The 17,691-nt window shown below is 38.3% G+C and overlaps 1 protein-coding gene across 7 annotated transcripts in view; it reads right to left on the bottom strand.

Annotated features, from left to right (window-relative positions):
• LOC134540806 (neurobeachin) overlaps positions 1–17,691 on the bottom strand; it is a 987,386-nt gene that overhangs the window by 53,667 nt on the left and 916,028 nt on the right. For all 7 annotated transcript variants that reach the window (XM_063383739.1, XM_063383741.1, XM_063383738.1 and 4 more), the window contains 2 exons: positions 11,134–11,251; positions 2,405–2,507 (listed from right to left, as the gene is read on the bottom strand). In XM_063383739.1, coding sequence (XP_063239809.1) covers positions 2,405–2,507; positions 11,134–11,251 — 221 coding nt within the window. The remainder of the gene's footprint in view (positions 1–2,404; positions 2,508–11,133; positions 11,252–17,691) is intronic.

Below are 17,691 nucleotides of genomic sequence, written 5' to 3'. Positions count from 1 at the left end.
AGTCATTTACGCGTGATGGCGTGACCAAGGGAAATAGGAATTCATTATTCTTAAATTTTCTAATTTTCCGAATAATTTTCTTAATTTTTTCTTTCATAAGAACCTTTTCCTGACCATAGCAAACACAACAAAAAAAAAATTAGTGAAATCGGTCCAGCCGTTCACGCGTGATGCCGTAACAAAGGAAAACGGGTTTCATTTTTATATATATAGATAGATAATGGTTTTCCAGTAACGAAGTTTGCACCACGTCCCGTGAGGAACACAACTGTGTTCTCCAACGCTGTGGTCGTAATCGAATTTAAGAGCACATGTATGATCATTTTAATGCCAGTTTTATCAAGTATTTTAAAACTGGTAATTACTTTTGACGTGACGTCTAATAAATCGATGAACGCCGGCTGCACGCACGAAACAAGTGTCCCGTTACGCACATTGTCCCGTTACATGTGTCTCGTTACGCACATTGTCCAGTTACATGCGTCCCGTTACGCACATTGTCCTGTTACATGTGTCCCGTTACGCTCATTGTACGCTTGCGCCGCATCTATCTCTCTTACACTCGATTGGAACAACCATCGATTTGACTTTTTCGAGGCACATTAAACTTGAAACACTCCCATTCGTTTCCTACTTTTCCTATCATCGTCCTAGCCTTAACAGAATAACACAGATTGGAAGAAGTTAAATAGCAAACATGTATAAAAGTTATAGTTAAAATAATCTCTTCGTTAAAGTAATAAACATATTTGAATTAATGAGTTCAAATAAAAGTAAATTTATCAATTTAATTGTAGATTCCATTTCACTCCTTCTTTGTATCCATACAAAATAGTGATAATTCAATAAAAATGATTCAATTTTATTCATAAAAGTATGCAATCATTTCATCAATGTTTTTTTATGACGTTGTCACGTTAAACTATCGTCCGTGAACCGACTTTACAGACAAACCAATTAATTTTACTATGACTTATAGTTTACCGAAAACAGTGTGTCCGTAAAGTCACTCTACAAGAGTTTACCTGTGCTTTGGCGAATATTTCACTTTTCTATTTAACTTGTTTCGTTGCTTTCCTGTGACCGGTTCTAAAGTACACCATAACTTTACGGACTGTTTATTCCAGGGTAGTTTCACTATCATAAAACTACATCTGGAACACCAATACGTTTGGTATGTTCCGATAATATTTACGAAATTGACTATATACGGGTTTATGTTGCTATACGTGGGTCCGCCATCTTGGTTACATATTTCCGTTCCATTTACACGAAAGTACTGCTAAATGCTTATACCTAGAAATAAGATGTTAACATATCCAAAAAAAAAATAATAATTAAATTTTAAACACGAATAATTATTTAACAGGAGAAACTAATTGTAACAGTCGGCCATAATTAATAACAAGGAGTTCTATAATATTATGTGCATTAACAATAAACTACCGGGTGCCCAATACCGTTAACGAATAGCTACTGGGGTGCCCAACACCCTTAACGATTAGCTACTGGGTGCCCAACACCATTAACGGATGTTCAATACCTTTCACATTGAACTATTGGGTGTCGAACACCCTTAACGATGATTTACTGGGGTGTCCAACCTCCTTAACGATGATCTAATGGGTGCTCAACACCCTTAACGATGAGCTACTAGGTACCCAACACCCTTAACAATGAATTACTGGAGGCTCAGTACCCTTAACTATAAGCTACTGGGGACGCTCAACACCCTTAACGATTAGCTACTTGGTGCCCAACACCATTATCGTATGTTCAACACCCTTAACATTGAACTATAGGGTGCCGAACACCTTCGATGATTTACTGGGGTGTCCAACCTCCTTAACGATGATCTAATGGGTGCCCAACACCCTTAACGATAATTTACTGGGGTGTCCAACCTCCTTAACGATGATCAAATGGGTGCCCAACACCCTTAACAATGCGCTACTGGGTGCCGAACACCCTTAACGATGAGCTACTGGGGTGTCCAACACCCTTAACGATGATCTAATGGGTGCCCAACACCCTTAACAATGATCTACTAGGTGCCGAACACCCTTAACGATAATTTACTGGGGTGTCCAACCTCCTTAACGATGATCAAATGGGTGCCCAACACCCTTAACAATGCGCTACTGGGTGCCGAACACCCTTAACGATGAGCTACTGGGGTGTCCAACACCCTTAACGATGATCTAATGGGTGCCCAACACCCTTAACAATGATCTACTAGGTGCCGAACACCCTTAACGATGATTTACTGGGGTGTCCAACCTCCTTAACGATGATCTAATGAGTGCCCAACACCCTTAACGATGAGCTAATGGGTGCCGAACGCCCTTAACGATGAGCTACTGGGTGCGGAACACCCTTAACGTGGAGCCGCTGGCAGCCTCACCTGGTCTGGGGGATGCCGTACTTGATGCCGACTCCGACCCTGGGCAGCGCCTTGATCACCTTCTTGACGGTGTTCTGGTCCGGGAACGAGAACATGATGGAGGCTGCAACACAACACGTCACACGGTCAGTAGGGCGAGTATCGCACAGACCCACGTGGACACCGGTCGTTAGCCGCTTCTTGTCCGGCTGCTGACTGAGCCGTCGAGGTCACACACGCCCCGGTTAGGCCGGGTTTATAGAAAACGCAAGAACGCAGGACGCGACAACCGGAAGAAATTCACAGTCGTTTATAAAAAAAAAATTCAAGGACGCCGGCCATCGCCAAAGTCAAAAAAATAAAATTTCAGGAATGTCATGATTATTTTGTTTTTCTTTGCGCTTCCTCCATTGCGCTGTATTCACTAGAAGAATGCCAGCCCAAAACATAAATAAAGAAACAAAAGCGTAACGAATACAATCGCAGAGCCTTCTATATGAATTACATGACAGTTTCAGTTTCCACATACCAAAGCAACCAGCATAGAAGGCCGAAACGCAAGGAGAAAACGCAAGAAGTAGAAAGTTGAACAACTTCTGCGTTGCGTTCTTGCGTTCTTGCGTTTCTTGAGTTTTTTTTTTTTTTTAACGTGCTGGTAGAAGAGTTAATGTTGGACTTTTACCGTAGTTGCGTTTCTTGCTCCTTCCAAACACCATACAAGTTTACACTTTAAAGCCTTTTTATTACACGCTTTATATTAGCTTCACCTGTATGTTTGTAACCGACTCCTTTGCACTCGAATTTGACCCACTTTAAACGGACAGATTTAATCTAAACTTCGTACACTTATCGAGGACCGGTGACGATGAACTAATTTAATAAGTTTATCTCGTTATCCTGATTAGGATCGACAGGATTAAATAATTTCCTCACTGAGCCTTTTGTGTGAGAGCAAGTGAGACAACCGCGCAGTCGGCGCATGCGTACCGTCTGCCTACTTTCCAGCTCGAGCACTAGCGGTATTAGTATTATTACACTATATCTTCGTCAGTTGGTTTGTATGGCCGAGCGGATTGAGGCGCGGGTCACACAAACTCATCACCGATTACCACCCTGTCAGGCCACCCTGACTGGGCTACGCATGTTACTATGAATGTGTATATAATATATAGTGTAATATGTTCTAGGTGTAGACTCAAAACAAAATCATTGAGGCAAAAGAGGCTCCAAAAAACGTTGCTAAAGGTTTTTTAAAATTTCCTTTAATTTAAATATTGTTTTACTGTAACTATATCAGAAATGTATATATATATATATATATATATATATATATATATCAACTAAATTAGGTAAAAGAGCACTGAGTGCTGGAATGCCATGTTGCAATAACAAGATCTGTAAAGTGTAAAAAATTGGTTGTCTGTAAAGTCGGTTTACGGACGATAGTTTAACGTGACAACGTCATAACAAAACATTGATGAAATGATTGATCCAGAAGAAAAGGTAATATCATATTCGGCCTGAGACTGAGCCGTAATAGGTTTTTGCAACCAAACCATTTAGGCATTAAAAATATTATATTCTTTGAGGAAGAATTTTTTTTAATTTTTCTATCTTTTGTATGATAAAATCTACCTCTGCATATTTTTATGAATAAAATGGAATAATCTTTATTGAATTATCACTATTTTGTATGGATACAAACTTTGAAAATAGATACAAAGAAGGAGTGAAATAATAATCTTTATTGAATTATCACTATTTTGTATGGATACAAACTTTGAAAATAGATACAAAGAAGGAGTGAAATGAAATGTACAATTTAATTAATAAATTTACTTTTATTTTCATTAATTAATTCAAATACCTATATTTATTACTTTTGAAATGTTTCGTGCGCCGTATTTATTTTTACAAGTACAAAAAAAAAGAATCCGCAGCTGCCGAGATTCGAACCGACATCCTTTGGATTGGAAGTCAGCCATTCTAATCGCACGAAAACGAGGCCATACTGAAATAACTGTTTCAGATGACATAAATTATAATATTCCACGCACGATATTTAAAGGAACAATTTTGTGCGTGCAGCCAGCGTTCATCGATTTATTATACGTTGTCACGTCAAAAAAGTGTGTCAATAAAAACCTATTGAATTGAATTGATTGTCTTCGATGACGTCTACCTACTGATTACTCGGTCGTGGGTTCTAATCCTGTCCACGGCTGAAATTTTTTTTTTTTGTTTTCTTTTCAACACATTTTGGGATTGGTGCCGTAAACCCAACTGTAATTCGTCTGGGACTTCGCCAATCCTTCTATTCAAACTAAAAAGTGAAAAATAAATAGGCCTATAGTTATAAAAAAAACTAATAAACACGCTTTTAAAGCACATCGAACTGAAAAGTGAAAAATAATTTTTAAAATAAGCTTAAAACAATAATGAATGAAACATACTACTATTATTGTGAAAACAGCGTGGGGCGCTTTGTATCATATTTATCGTACATCGATCGCCGGATGGTAGAGCAGCCGAAATGTCATCGGAAGGCTCTGGGTTCGAATCCCAGTCCGGGCTATCCGAATTTTTCTCACATATTGTATACACTCTCATTAAGAAGGTCCTTTCCTCATCCTTTCTCAATCCTTATCCTTCCCAAAATTCCTGTTACGTAAATGTGGAACGCTTCACGTAATAATTAATCCGTAACTTCCATCCTTTCCTGCTTCACAGCATTAATTTCGTACAGTATGTAAGACTGGTCGATATCACTAGTTGGTCAATAACCTTATACTATTAAGTCTCACTGTATATATTGATAACGTTAAAATCTTTGAATGGCTTCTAAAATCGAGATTTGTCTATCAATACAGCTGTACACATTAATAATTTGGAAAATAATTAGAGTTACTTATAGTTATCATGGAATTAATAGTAGATTAGAACAAATAACAGTTTAAAAAAATTAAAAAAAACACGCTTTTATAAGTAACCAAACTAAAAAGTAGAAAATAAATAATAGTTTAAAAAAACTAAAAAACACGCTTTTATAGAAAGTCCAACTAAAAAATAGAAAATAAATTTTAATAAATTTTAATTAAAAATAATGTAAAATAAAAAAATGTTATTAAAAAAAAGCGTGGGGTGCTTTTTAAGATATTATCAAAATGATAATCCTTCTACTCATATCTGTCAATAAAATAATTATAACTATTTACACCATGCACCCCACGCTTTTTTTTAAATAACATACATTTTATTTTACACTATTTTTAATTCAAAGTTATTAACATTTATTTTCTATTTTTTAGTTGGATTTTCTATAAAAGCGTGTTTTTTATAGTTTTATTAAACTATTATTTATTACTATCACGTTTTTTTTTCTTTCAAAAAAGATAGGCTGTTTGTCTTTTATTTTCTTATTTAAATTTAATAATTATAGTTGTAGTTTCATACTGCTGTTATAGTATACTGTATTTTGTTAAACGAGTTTTAAATCTACATATTTCTAGAATATTAGGATTAAGGTCTAATATTTTTTCAAGCGAACTGCAATAAGTTAGAATAAACTAATGTTTCCCCTTGACACTTTTGTGAACATCGGATGATTTACCGAGCGCGTTTGTGTGTCGAACGAAACAACATGACAGCGAAACTATCCTGGGATACATTTTGTACGCTTAAATGGTCATAACAAGAAGTAACCGAAACTTTAAAAGTACTCGAGAAAGTTGAAACTACACCATTTAATTTGCGCGATACTGCTGCTATCCGTAGGAATTTTTGCGTGGCAAATGTGTCGATGGTTGCCAAAATGTCCGCTAGAATGCACTGAAATCGGTTTTCTAGCCTGGTGCAGGGAAAATTGTATTAAAACGGTTGCTTTTTCGTTACCTGACAGGGATTGGGTTGGGTAGTTACCACAACGCCGAACGTACAATAACGCCGAATACCACAACGCCGAAATACCACAACGCCGAATGCCAAATTGACCGCAACGCCGAGAGCTAGAAAACTGCGGTGTACCACAACGCCGAAATACAGTAACGCCGAAAAATGTTGCTGGGGGAGGGGTGGGGGCACAGGAACAAAATGAAAAACAACTGAATTAATTTGTGTGTGTTTCTTAAATGTATCTTAACGCCGAAATACCACAACCTAACCTAACCTAGGCTAGCCTAACCTATCCTAACCTTTGTGGTAGTCCTGCAATGACATTTTTCGGCGTTAATGTATTACGGCGTTGTGGTACACAGCAGTTTTCTAGCTGTCGGCGTTGTAGTCAATTTGGCGTTCGGCGTTATTGTACGTTCGGCGTTGTGGTATTTCGGCGTTTTGGTGCGTCCCCGATTGGGTTTGGACACGTTCTGGAATACGGTCCGCGAGTTAAGGTTACGGCTGTATCCCAACAATAAGGCAGTGCTTCTGTCTTGGAATACCGCCCTTATTGCGTATGACGCAGCACGGCTGACGCACAGATGGATTCCCATAAAGCGTCAGTCGCAGTACGGTACAGGTACTGAAAGGATGACCGAGAAAGGCTTTACGTAATGTTGCTGAAACAGCACTGATTTTCCAAATAAGGTTGTTTTAAAGATCTAATAAATCGACACTAGTTAAAATTAAAAAAAAAATCAAAATAATTGTTTTTCTTATTTAATAGAATCACAATCTTAAATTTTCTAATAAGGTTAAATAATACAGTAATAATTATTTTGGTGATCGATCCACAAAAATAAATGCTTATACTTATCAATCATATTGAGACAATAAACTTGAGATATTACAAAGCTCTAATCATTGGTAGGTAGTGCTTATAAAACGTCACTAGCAACTAATGTAAGTCTAAATATATAACATTGGATGTAAGACGTCGATAAAATCCGAAACCGTGTGACCGATCGCCATGAATGTTGGCACAGAGATGTGATTTTTCATGGAGAATATTTTCGCGATATCCATGTTGCTATAACTCTCCGCTAAATAGCGCTGCAGCGCACCAACTTTTATTCCGTTTAACCGATCGCCATGAAAATGGGTATATATATATTTTTTGTTGTAGTTTTAACTGTTCTTAATCCTTAATAAAAAAAATGCAACACCAACCAAAAAAAAATCATTAAAACCAAAAAAGAAAAAAAATCTCAAGAATATCAATACTAATTAATGTTTAAAACAATATAACTAGATACCAAATCTAATGCACTTAAATCTGCCAAATTAGCAAAATAATAAAATAAACACAACAAATAGTGATTGTTACTGTGATAAGTATTTGGTGCGTGAGTTTAAAATTGAATACCATTTCAAACGCTTTGTAGATTATAGATTACATAAAAACCATCTATTTGAGATATATAGAGGTAAATAAATAAACACTGGTGGGATAACGTCTGTCGGGTTCTGCTAGTCTGATATGAAAATTATTCGTGGAAGAATGGTTAACTAATAATTTTATGTAACACAAATGAATTTAAATGCTGAAAAACTGTGTTCAAAAACTGTTGTTAGATGCCACAGGAATAATGGATGATCATTTGGTGGTTAATATTGTTTTGTACTAACACTACCAACAGATGTCAGATTCATCTCGGAATTTCAGTGGCTGAATTGAACAGTGAGAGTTCAATCATGAACCGAATTCCACAGGTTAGGTGCTAGGCGGGAAGCCTTATTTTCACAGACGAGAGAGCCAAACGAACGATCATGCATTTTCGTTTTTTTTTGGTTCATTGTAAATAAATATGGCGGTGTTGATAAAAGGATAATAATGGCCAATTAGGTTAGGTTAGCTACATTATAAGTACTTTAAAACATTGTGGACGGTTTATTTGGTTAGGATAGCTACATAAAAGATACGGAAAAAAAGCATGAACTTCGGGTTTTGGCTCTCTCGTCTGTGAAGGTCTAGCAATTTCCTATCCTTCTCCTTGGTGAGACCCATCCGCTTAGTGGAGCTCGCGGCTGCTAGCGAACTACAGGTAGCTAATAACAGTTTAGTTCTTAACTTCGTCAATAGATGGCGTTGCATTGAATTTTAAACGCGCTGTCGTTTGATGCGTCTGTCACGTCTTGGAAATATCGTTCGTTTGTTCCGTATACGTTCCTATACCATTCATCCGATTGCGATGAAATTTCGGCGAGTTGTTATGCACATGCCCGCGATGGTTTCTGAGTTAGTACAACTATTTCACAATAGGCGGCGCACGAATCGTTACAACAAATGTGTATGTGTTTCATATAGTTTATCGGCAGTTCGTGTGTTTTCGGTGTATGAGTGGGCACGCATAAGAGAACTGAAATTAGTTAATAAAAATTGACGATAATTCACAGATTTGAACTGAATATAGAGTACAAACAACGACATTTCAGTTCGAATGTGATATAAACCATCAGTAACTCGAAAGTCTTTCCAACAAATGTGTTTATTTCATATTGTATAGCGGCAGTTCGTCTGTTTTCGTTGTATGAGTGCGCACGGAGGAGACAATTGAATTGAATTAAATATAAAAGAGAGACAGAGAGGGATAGAGTGATTTATATAGAACGAGATATAGGAAGAATGAAAGATAGAGGGAGATAGAACAAGTTATAGAGAAGGAAATTGAGTTAGATTAAGAGATATATAGATATATAAAGCTATATAGAGGTATAAAGATTGGTATATAGTGGAGATAGAGATAGTGGGAGATAGAGATAGTGGGAGATATAGATGTATATATGTAGAGATATAGAATATATAGATGTGGATAGAGATAAAGAGAGATACAGATATATATTTAGAGAGACAGATGATTTGTACGTGTGTACCTACTTCAAACAAATTACAAAACAAAGCTGAATGAGGCATAGCAACGCATGCCAAGCATTATCTAGATAATGTAATCTTTTCAGATATTTTTCTCACTTGACGTTCAAATTTAGAAGACAATATTACTGTCCACATCTGATTTTTAAAAAAAAAGGTCTCTTCACCCTGTGTTCAGCCCGGGCAACGCCGGGTACCTGCAGCTAGTTAAAATACAAAACGTATTTCATATATGCAAAAAAAAAAAATAATAATAACCATAGCCATGTTTGGTAAAAAAAAAGTTAGAAAATCTTTCTTGGCAAATGGTTTCCAAAGGAATCTTTCGTAAAAGCTTTGAATATATATACTGTATAGAAGTCGCCAGCCCAGGTTAAAATTTCTAATACGGTTTTGAGGTAGTTGGTTAATTCACCGCCGCAATCGCCACCATCTCTAGGGCATCGACTTGTGGTGGTCTCTAGCGGACAAGTGTCGAACTCTTCAAACACCCCTTCCCCCTCCCGTTGAACGACCTTGAGTTGCAGTGAATGATAGGTGAGGGGTGCGGGGGAATGACAGCGGGCGACAGTGCTGCGCTCTAACGTGTAAATAACAACCTAAGACGATACAGGGCGTTACGGCAGCGCACTGCAGCGGTGAAGTTCCCAAGCTGCTCATCATACGCTTCTGAAAAACGTAGAGTAAATCCTATCCACTCGCGACTTCTATACAGTATGTATATTCAAAGGTAAAAAAAAAGAAGAATTTTTTTTTTCCTATCTGCACAAGCTCACGATTGTGAAGCCAGTATAAAGCAGGGTGGGAGGAAAGGGTAGTTCGTCCCAGAGGGGTTGGTGCAGGGGTGTGGGAGGGTGTGGGAGGGTGTGGGAGGGTGTGGGAGGGTGTGGGAGGGTGTGGGAGGGTGGAGGGAGGGGCCCGGACAGCCGCGCATGCGCGCGGGATGCCAGGCCGGGTAACCATGGCGACTGGTGATAAAATGCCGAGCACCACCTCGGAAAAAAAAAAAAAGGGACGGAGGAACAAACCTCTCCCCCGCCGAATCGTAAATTTTCACAACCCCCGGAGTATCGACCAGTTCCGTGGGTTCCCCTAGAATGCATCCCGCTGCGGAATAGGCGAGACACTACCACCCCTCCCCCCCCCCCCCCCCGGCACCAACCCTCAACCCAACATACCCAGCGAAAGTATAAAGCCCATTACTAAGAGTCAACATTACACAGATCGGGTCTGAATTCAACCGACAAAATGGTCTGAAGTGCCTTCCACCAACGCTGGTATACGTCTTTGAAGTTTTAGTGTTCACTAGCTAATGCCAAGCACACGTTGCTATGCCACTTTCAACTATTTTTGTTTTGTTTGTAGTTTGATTGAAGTAGGCACACATACACAAAGTATCTCTGTCTCTTTACGTATGTCTCTCTATATCTCTCTACATCTGTATATCTCTCTATGTTTACATCTTCCTATCTATATCTTTACCTTAAAAAAACAGAAGACCAACCCAAAATATTGCATATATATATATATATATATATATATATATATATATATATATATCTTTCGGTGAAGAACTTTCGGGGATTCAAGATTTCAAACGAACAAAACTTTTAATTTTTTTATGTAGAGATAATAGAGAAAATATTTAAGATGGATCACTGGTAGGTTGGATTATGTTTAATTGAACCATTGAATATATATATAATGTAGATGCTACAGTACAGGGTGGTATAGTACAGTACAGTGTGGTATAGTACAGTACAGTGTGGTATAGTACAGTACAGGATGGTATAGTACAGTACAGACAGTACAGTACAGTACAGCCTCATTTCTGTAAGTGGCTTTGTTTTTTTAAATAACAGCTCTTCAAAAACCGATAAACACATTTTGCCTCATCGCCCTGCAGTAATGAAGCAGCATGGCGCGTGGGACGGCAGCTACTCACTCCGGCTGGCCAGGAATATCTCGATGGCCACATTCTGCAGCAGGTAGCGCCTGGAGAAGATGGCGCGCACCTCCGAGAAGTACCACTTGCCGTGCAGGTGGTCGCAGTACTTGAGCACCTGCAAGCACACCGCAGCGGCCGAGCTCAGTTGCAGCACCACACCACACAACAAAACACAATTTTAAAAATACACAATACTAAAAAGACAACCCAAATAAAAAACCAAATATTAAAAAAATTAAAACAACAAAACTCAACACAATAAATTAAAACACAGTCCAATAAAACACAACACAACAAAACACAACCCAATAAAACAACAAAAACATACCCCCAACAAAATACAATACAACAAAGCCCAATAAAACACAACCACGTAAAAGCCCACGAAGGGATCCTAACACAACCCACAACGCCTGACGTGTCGACACCATGTCGGTACACACGTGCTATGGAGCCGGCTGAGATTCTGGAGTGCCGCTTAGTCTTAAGGGGGTGCCTCCCATTTCAGGACATAATTTTAAATTTACAGCAATTGCAGATAAGCTTGTAGACTTTTTCAATTGTTTAACTTTCACGAAATTAAAAATATATATACAGCAAATGATTTTTGTATAATTAGCTGCCAAAGTTACATTTTTAACGTTTTTAGGTTGTACAAATAAGGAGAATTTAATGTATTGCAGAAATGAAGCTTTTTAGGTTTAACTGCAATGCCACTGGCTACTTCAAGAAATGGTTTGTATTTCTTTCAGAAAATAATAATTAATTTTACCTGGCATTTCAAAATTCTCAAATTTGTTACGAATTTGACAATAAAGAAACATTAAATGAGTTTTTGTGATAGAAATGCAAACCTTATCGTGAAGTAGTCAATGGCATTGCAGTTAAACCTAGAAAGTTTCAATTCTGCAATAAATTAAATTCTCCTTATTTGTACAACCCAAAAACGTTAAAAATGTAACTTTGAGAGCTAATTATGCAAAAAGTATGCGCTGTATATATTTTTAATTTCGTGAAAGTTAAACAATTGAAAAGGTATAAAAGTTGAACAGTGATAACTGTTAATATAAAATCATGACCAGAAATGGGAGGCACCCCCTTAAAGGTCCGGCCTGTTTGCAAGACCTGAGTGATTGATGCCTCACAGCACACAGAGCTCTACATCCCTTAGCGAATACAGACACAATGTAAGAGGACACATTTCTAACGGATGGATAGCATCCGAATACTCTACTGCTAGCTCCACCTGCTGACTAATGCATTAACAATCTGAACGCAGCCATTTTGAGTAGTGACACACGCGAAGATTCAGCAAACGAACCATTGGTAAATTAATTTCAAAAATATTAATGTTGCGTGAATGTTAAACACGTTAGCGACCAAAATAAATTTTTTGTTACGAATCCCAAAATATTAAAAATATTTACAATAAGTTAAAGTTCACCAATGATTGATACTTTTAGTACTTTTATTTACGTTTCTCTTTGTCTCTATTTGAGCTGTACATTGTACTACGTATGTTTTCAACAAATATCAAGCCGAATCTCTGAAGCAATGTAAAGGTACAACCAAACAAAACACTGTTTCGAAGAAGATGGACGCATCTGTGAACACGAACTTCGCATGCCTAGAAACGTCTGCTTTGACGGAGGCATGTGGGAATGCAACGGGATCACTTGTGAGGATTCGGGAAGAAACGCAAAAATGGCCGCGTACACTACGATACACTTCCAGTGCATCGTAGCTGATGGGTCCCTTAGTTAACGGGTGCATTAGGCGAGCATTCGGAAGCAACCCCGCGGTTTGTAAACGACGAAACACGTGAAGAACTCTAGAAAACCACAGTCGTTTATTAAGGAAGTTGCAGGACATCACAAGTATCACAACTTGAAATTGTAAAACCATACTCATAACCATCATGAAAACACATTTGATTGCCAATCATTTAACTTAAAAGTTTAATTTTTTTTTTATTTTTCAAGGTGGAAAAGGTTTTCTAGTGAAAACGTATGCATATTTTTTATATATATTTTATTTATTATAATTATTTGAGTGCCTACCAACAGTCAGAGCCTTTAACAAGTGGGACACTTAACAAATATTACAAAAATATAACAATAACATACACAAAACACAATAATAACACAACAATAAAATGGGACAACACAAACATAAACACATGACAAAACACACTTAAAAAAATATAATAACTAACTTTGTCAATTTTAAATTAATTAATGAAATAACAATAATACATTATTTAAGTCAGAAATTATTTTAACTGCAAGAAAATTAGGAATTCAAAATGTCTTTCATTGAGATTTTTGCCCCTTTTAAAGGGTCTAAATCTTTCAAAATATCATTACAATTATCAGTACACCGTTTTGATAGCTCATTTTTTATGTGATACGTTCGAAAAGGTCGCATTTTTCTATAATGAAGGAACTCGAAGATATAATATCCTACAGTGTACCTAACGCCTGCTTCTTTAATTTTTTTTTTCGGAACACTTCACTTCAAATATGGAAGGCTGAAACGCAAGCCGAAACGTACGAGGTTAAAAGTTGGCCAATGTTAGTGTTGCTTTTTTATGCGTCTCGCATTTCTTGCGTAGTTTATAAACGAGGCCTAAGCCCCTACAGGTAACCGTGCAACGTAAGACACCGCACTGGAAAACTAAAATATTTTAAGGCCCCAGCCCACCCGGGCACACACACGGTGTGCAGGGCTTCAGGAAGAACAACGCGATTTAATATATGCTCGAGGTATCTGAGTGGTGTCTGCTTACTAAATCACTTATGAATTCGCTGAAGGTAGATGAATTGTTCTGTTTCCTTATTAATTTTTTTGAAATGTATTTAATGTGTGTGAAAATGACTAAAAATTTGTGTTTTCGGAATAATGTTTAGGCATGAAACAAACGGTACAGATTCTTGAAAGCACTTAAGGGACTTGCATTACACCTTCATCTTCATTTCTCCGCCGTGTGATGTGACGGTCGCCGCTCGATGCACGACGAGAAGACTGCGCGCCAGTCCAGAGGAGACACCGCGCTAGAAGCACCAGCGAGCGTCGCGCTTATCATCCCGCCTCGCTAGCACAGATACGCCCCTGACAAGGCGGGCCCCTTAAGCGTTTCACATCCATTGTTGATACGTTATCATTATTCAGAATTCATACAATTCTGTAGAAAAGTTATATCTATCTATTTTTACATGCGGCGGGAAGTTTTTATTTTAACATTCCATATCAACGTTAAATAGGCTTTGTTAATTAGATACATTCTTCCATTCGCATTTTGATTTTATTTCCTTTTCTCATGAAGTGTTTACACACAGGCGTCGCTGAAAAGGAAACCATAAACATAAAGTTTTGAATTTTATTGGCAGCTCCATTTACACCCCAACGTGAATGGTCGACTAAAAGGGCTTTATTGCGTCACTATACCCTGCACGGCGGTAATAGGCTAAGTAGAATCTATTTCACACCTGGAATATTACAACCGCGCCAGACGATAGGCACAAGAAAAAAAAGAGGTTATTTCGGAGGAGAATGCGAGGATTGAACGAAGAGTAGGATCAATAAAACGAAGCGTAGACGAATGCATAGAGGGCAGCTAGCAAAAGGACGCGTTATAATAGAAAGCTTTGTGCGTGGAGTACAGTCTGGTGCAAAAAAACATTCGTACAAAATTCCTATAGGAGCACACACAATAAAAGTTTTTTATGGTCGAGACACTAAGTTTTCTCATGTAGTTTCCTATAACCTCAACAGCTAACGCAAGCTGTAAAGTCACACGTTGAAATTTTACGTTATTCTAGTACAAACAGAAGGAACTGGAATGAAATAAAAATCAGCAATTATATAAATACAATAACAACCATTTTGTTGCTACCTTCACGTGGCGTATATACCTGCAGTAGTTATTCAAATACTAACAATGTTCCGTATAAGTTACATAGGTTCTCTACCAAACTTCTTTTTGATATCTACGTCTAACATCTCACACAATGAAATTATTTTGAAAATAAAAATAGCTTCGTGATGCACATACCCCCCCCCCCCCCCCAAAGTATACAATGGAGAATATGCGTGCCAAATTTCACTGACCTAATCTCCACCGTCTTATAGTTGCGCGAAATATTCTAGTTACGCGAACTACAGACAGACATTTTATTCTTTTCTTTAATATTTTATTATCAAATTATTAATTTTATTAAATATTATGAAGCATTCGGTGTCTGTCTGTTCGTTTACTTAATCTAAATTACACAATGTCTTTTGATGCAGGTTTCCCCATCATTTAGAGAGTGTATAATAGAGTCATATCAAATTTGAAGACAGTGGAGAGATATCGATGTTTTGTAATCAAGTCGTAAAAAGACGCTTTTAGGGCGTTGACGTGTGTTACGCTGACTATAAGTGACGTATACATCACATTAACGTGATAAAGAATTTTGGGTCTTAAAACACATTTAAGTCCGCAATGACATATGTCTATCTTCCAAGGATGAGAGATAAAATATTTTAGCTATGGGCAGTACGTGTCAGTAGGTAAGTAATTGTTGAAAACACAGGACTATCAGAGAACTTGCTACTTGTAAGTACTTATTAAATATAAATGACTTCACATTAGTGGATCGCATCCGTGAAAAGCCGGAGCAATTCTATAGTTTATTAACGTATATGCTTTATCGAAGACAAATTGTCACTGCACTGTTAGAAATTACAATACATTTACGGGCTTCTGAACGAAGGATTCACCTAAAATAAACGAAGTGTTATTTGTAATCTCAGATAGCTGCATCTTCGCAGAATCTAAACCTTATTTTAACTGCCGAGTTATGTTTTACGTTGAAAACGAGGTAAATATTAACGTGGAAAAAAAGAAAGTTATTGCTGTAGACCCGAAAAGTTTGAAAACGTTATGTCATTATAGTAATATAATTAGTGTTGATTCTTGTTCCAAGTAAATTAACTCAACACCCATATATTTTCCAAGATCCCTGGATAATTTGTAACAAGCGTTCTCCGTAAATTTAAGGTGGCACATTTTAAAACCAGGGATTATACGCGAAGCCAACTTTTTCCTCAATTTTTTTTCCCTTCCTTATTTTCACACACCAATATGGCGGACGTTTGTTTATATTTGTATCAGCTGTTCTAGTCTGCTTTCAATTAAGCTGTCCGGAAGAAAAGTTGATCGAAACAGCACCGGTTAGTATGTTCATGTATATTAAAAGACCAAAAACGAATCTTCGTAATACAAAATGAAATGAGTTCACATTTCCCCCCCTCCAATTTAACCTCCAACACAGGTACACCTGATACACTTGATAAACAAACGGCCGCCATATCGGTACGTGCGTGCAGTACACTGAAATCCCCCTCCCCTTTTGGCTTCACCCGGCCTCGACTAGAATCGGACCTTATGTCTTCATCTGTATATTTCCCTAATCTCTGATTTAAAAAAACAAAAACCCGTTAATAATGTTCGCAAGCTTTCACGACCCATTGTCTGAAGTAGTTTGGCTTCTGGGTTGTAGCCGTGTCCTTGGCAAATAATTCACCGACGTTTCGGTTCGACATTGCAGTCGCCATCGTCAGGGAGCAGTTACCTACTGAGTAACTAGGTAACTGTTCCTTAACTGGTAGTAGGTTAACTGCTCCCTGATGATGTCGACTGCAATGTCGAACCGAAACGTCGGTGAATTATTTGCCAAGGACACGGCTACAACCCAGAAGCCAAGCTACTTTATCGAAAAACGCTTGGAACCAAGATGGCGTCTGAGACCTCGGCCACGACATCTCAGGCAGCCGGGGACGAAGTGCGGACGTCGGCCGCAGAGGTCAGCACCGGCGCGGGACGGGTCGGCCAGCCGTATAACTTTATTGGCGGCCGTAAACGCGCATACCTACGGCCGGACGAACGGGCAGGGCAGGGACCTTTGTTGGCTGGGGACCGCCGGTTCTTTCCCATGGTTCAAGCACACGAGCTTACCCACCGTTTGGGAACCTCTGGTCTAGAGTTTTAAGGTCACACTATCTCTATGTATTCTATATGAGGGTACTGATTGCTTCGTTGTTAATATCACACGGGTGTTTTTTTACTTGTATGGGGAAATTAAGAGTGATAAGGCATCTAGTGCGTGGCAACAATGTTAATAGGCAATAGGAAATAAACTTCTAGCGCCTGCGACATTGTCAACACACACTTCGTACGTGTACTGCATGTTGTATCTAACCCCCTCCAACGCATTTGATTCTAAAATTGGACTTTTAGTAAGCATAGCTGGCCGGTCCTCGAACAAGGCACACCATGCATGCTAACCTTTATGCACGGCTGAAACACCCAGCGTGATTAGGAGTAAAGGCTTCGGCTTGGGACGCACCTAGTCTCTTTCAGACAAATTCACTTAGTTAACGTTAGGTCAGGGGGAAATAAATAGTTGCCTCTCGGAGACAAGTGTTCACGACAAGGGGACACTTTGCCAATCTTGGAGTCGCGACGTTAGGAGACGACGAAAGTCGGCCCCCCCCCCCCCCCACACACAC

The sequence above is a fragment of the Bacillus rossius genome, chromosome 17, assembly GCF_032445375.1.
Source record: "Bacillus rossius redtenbacheri isolate Brsri chromosome 17, Brsri_v3, whole genome shotgun sequence".
Taxonomy (NCBI): domain Eukaryota; kingdom Metazoa; phylum Arthropoda; class Insecta; order Phasmatodea; family Bacillidae; genus Bacillus; species Bacillus rossius.
This window is presented reverse-complemented; position numbering and strand designations above follow the sequence as displayed.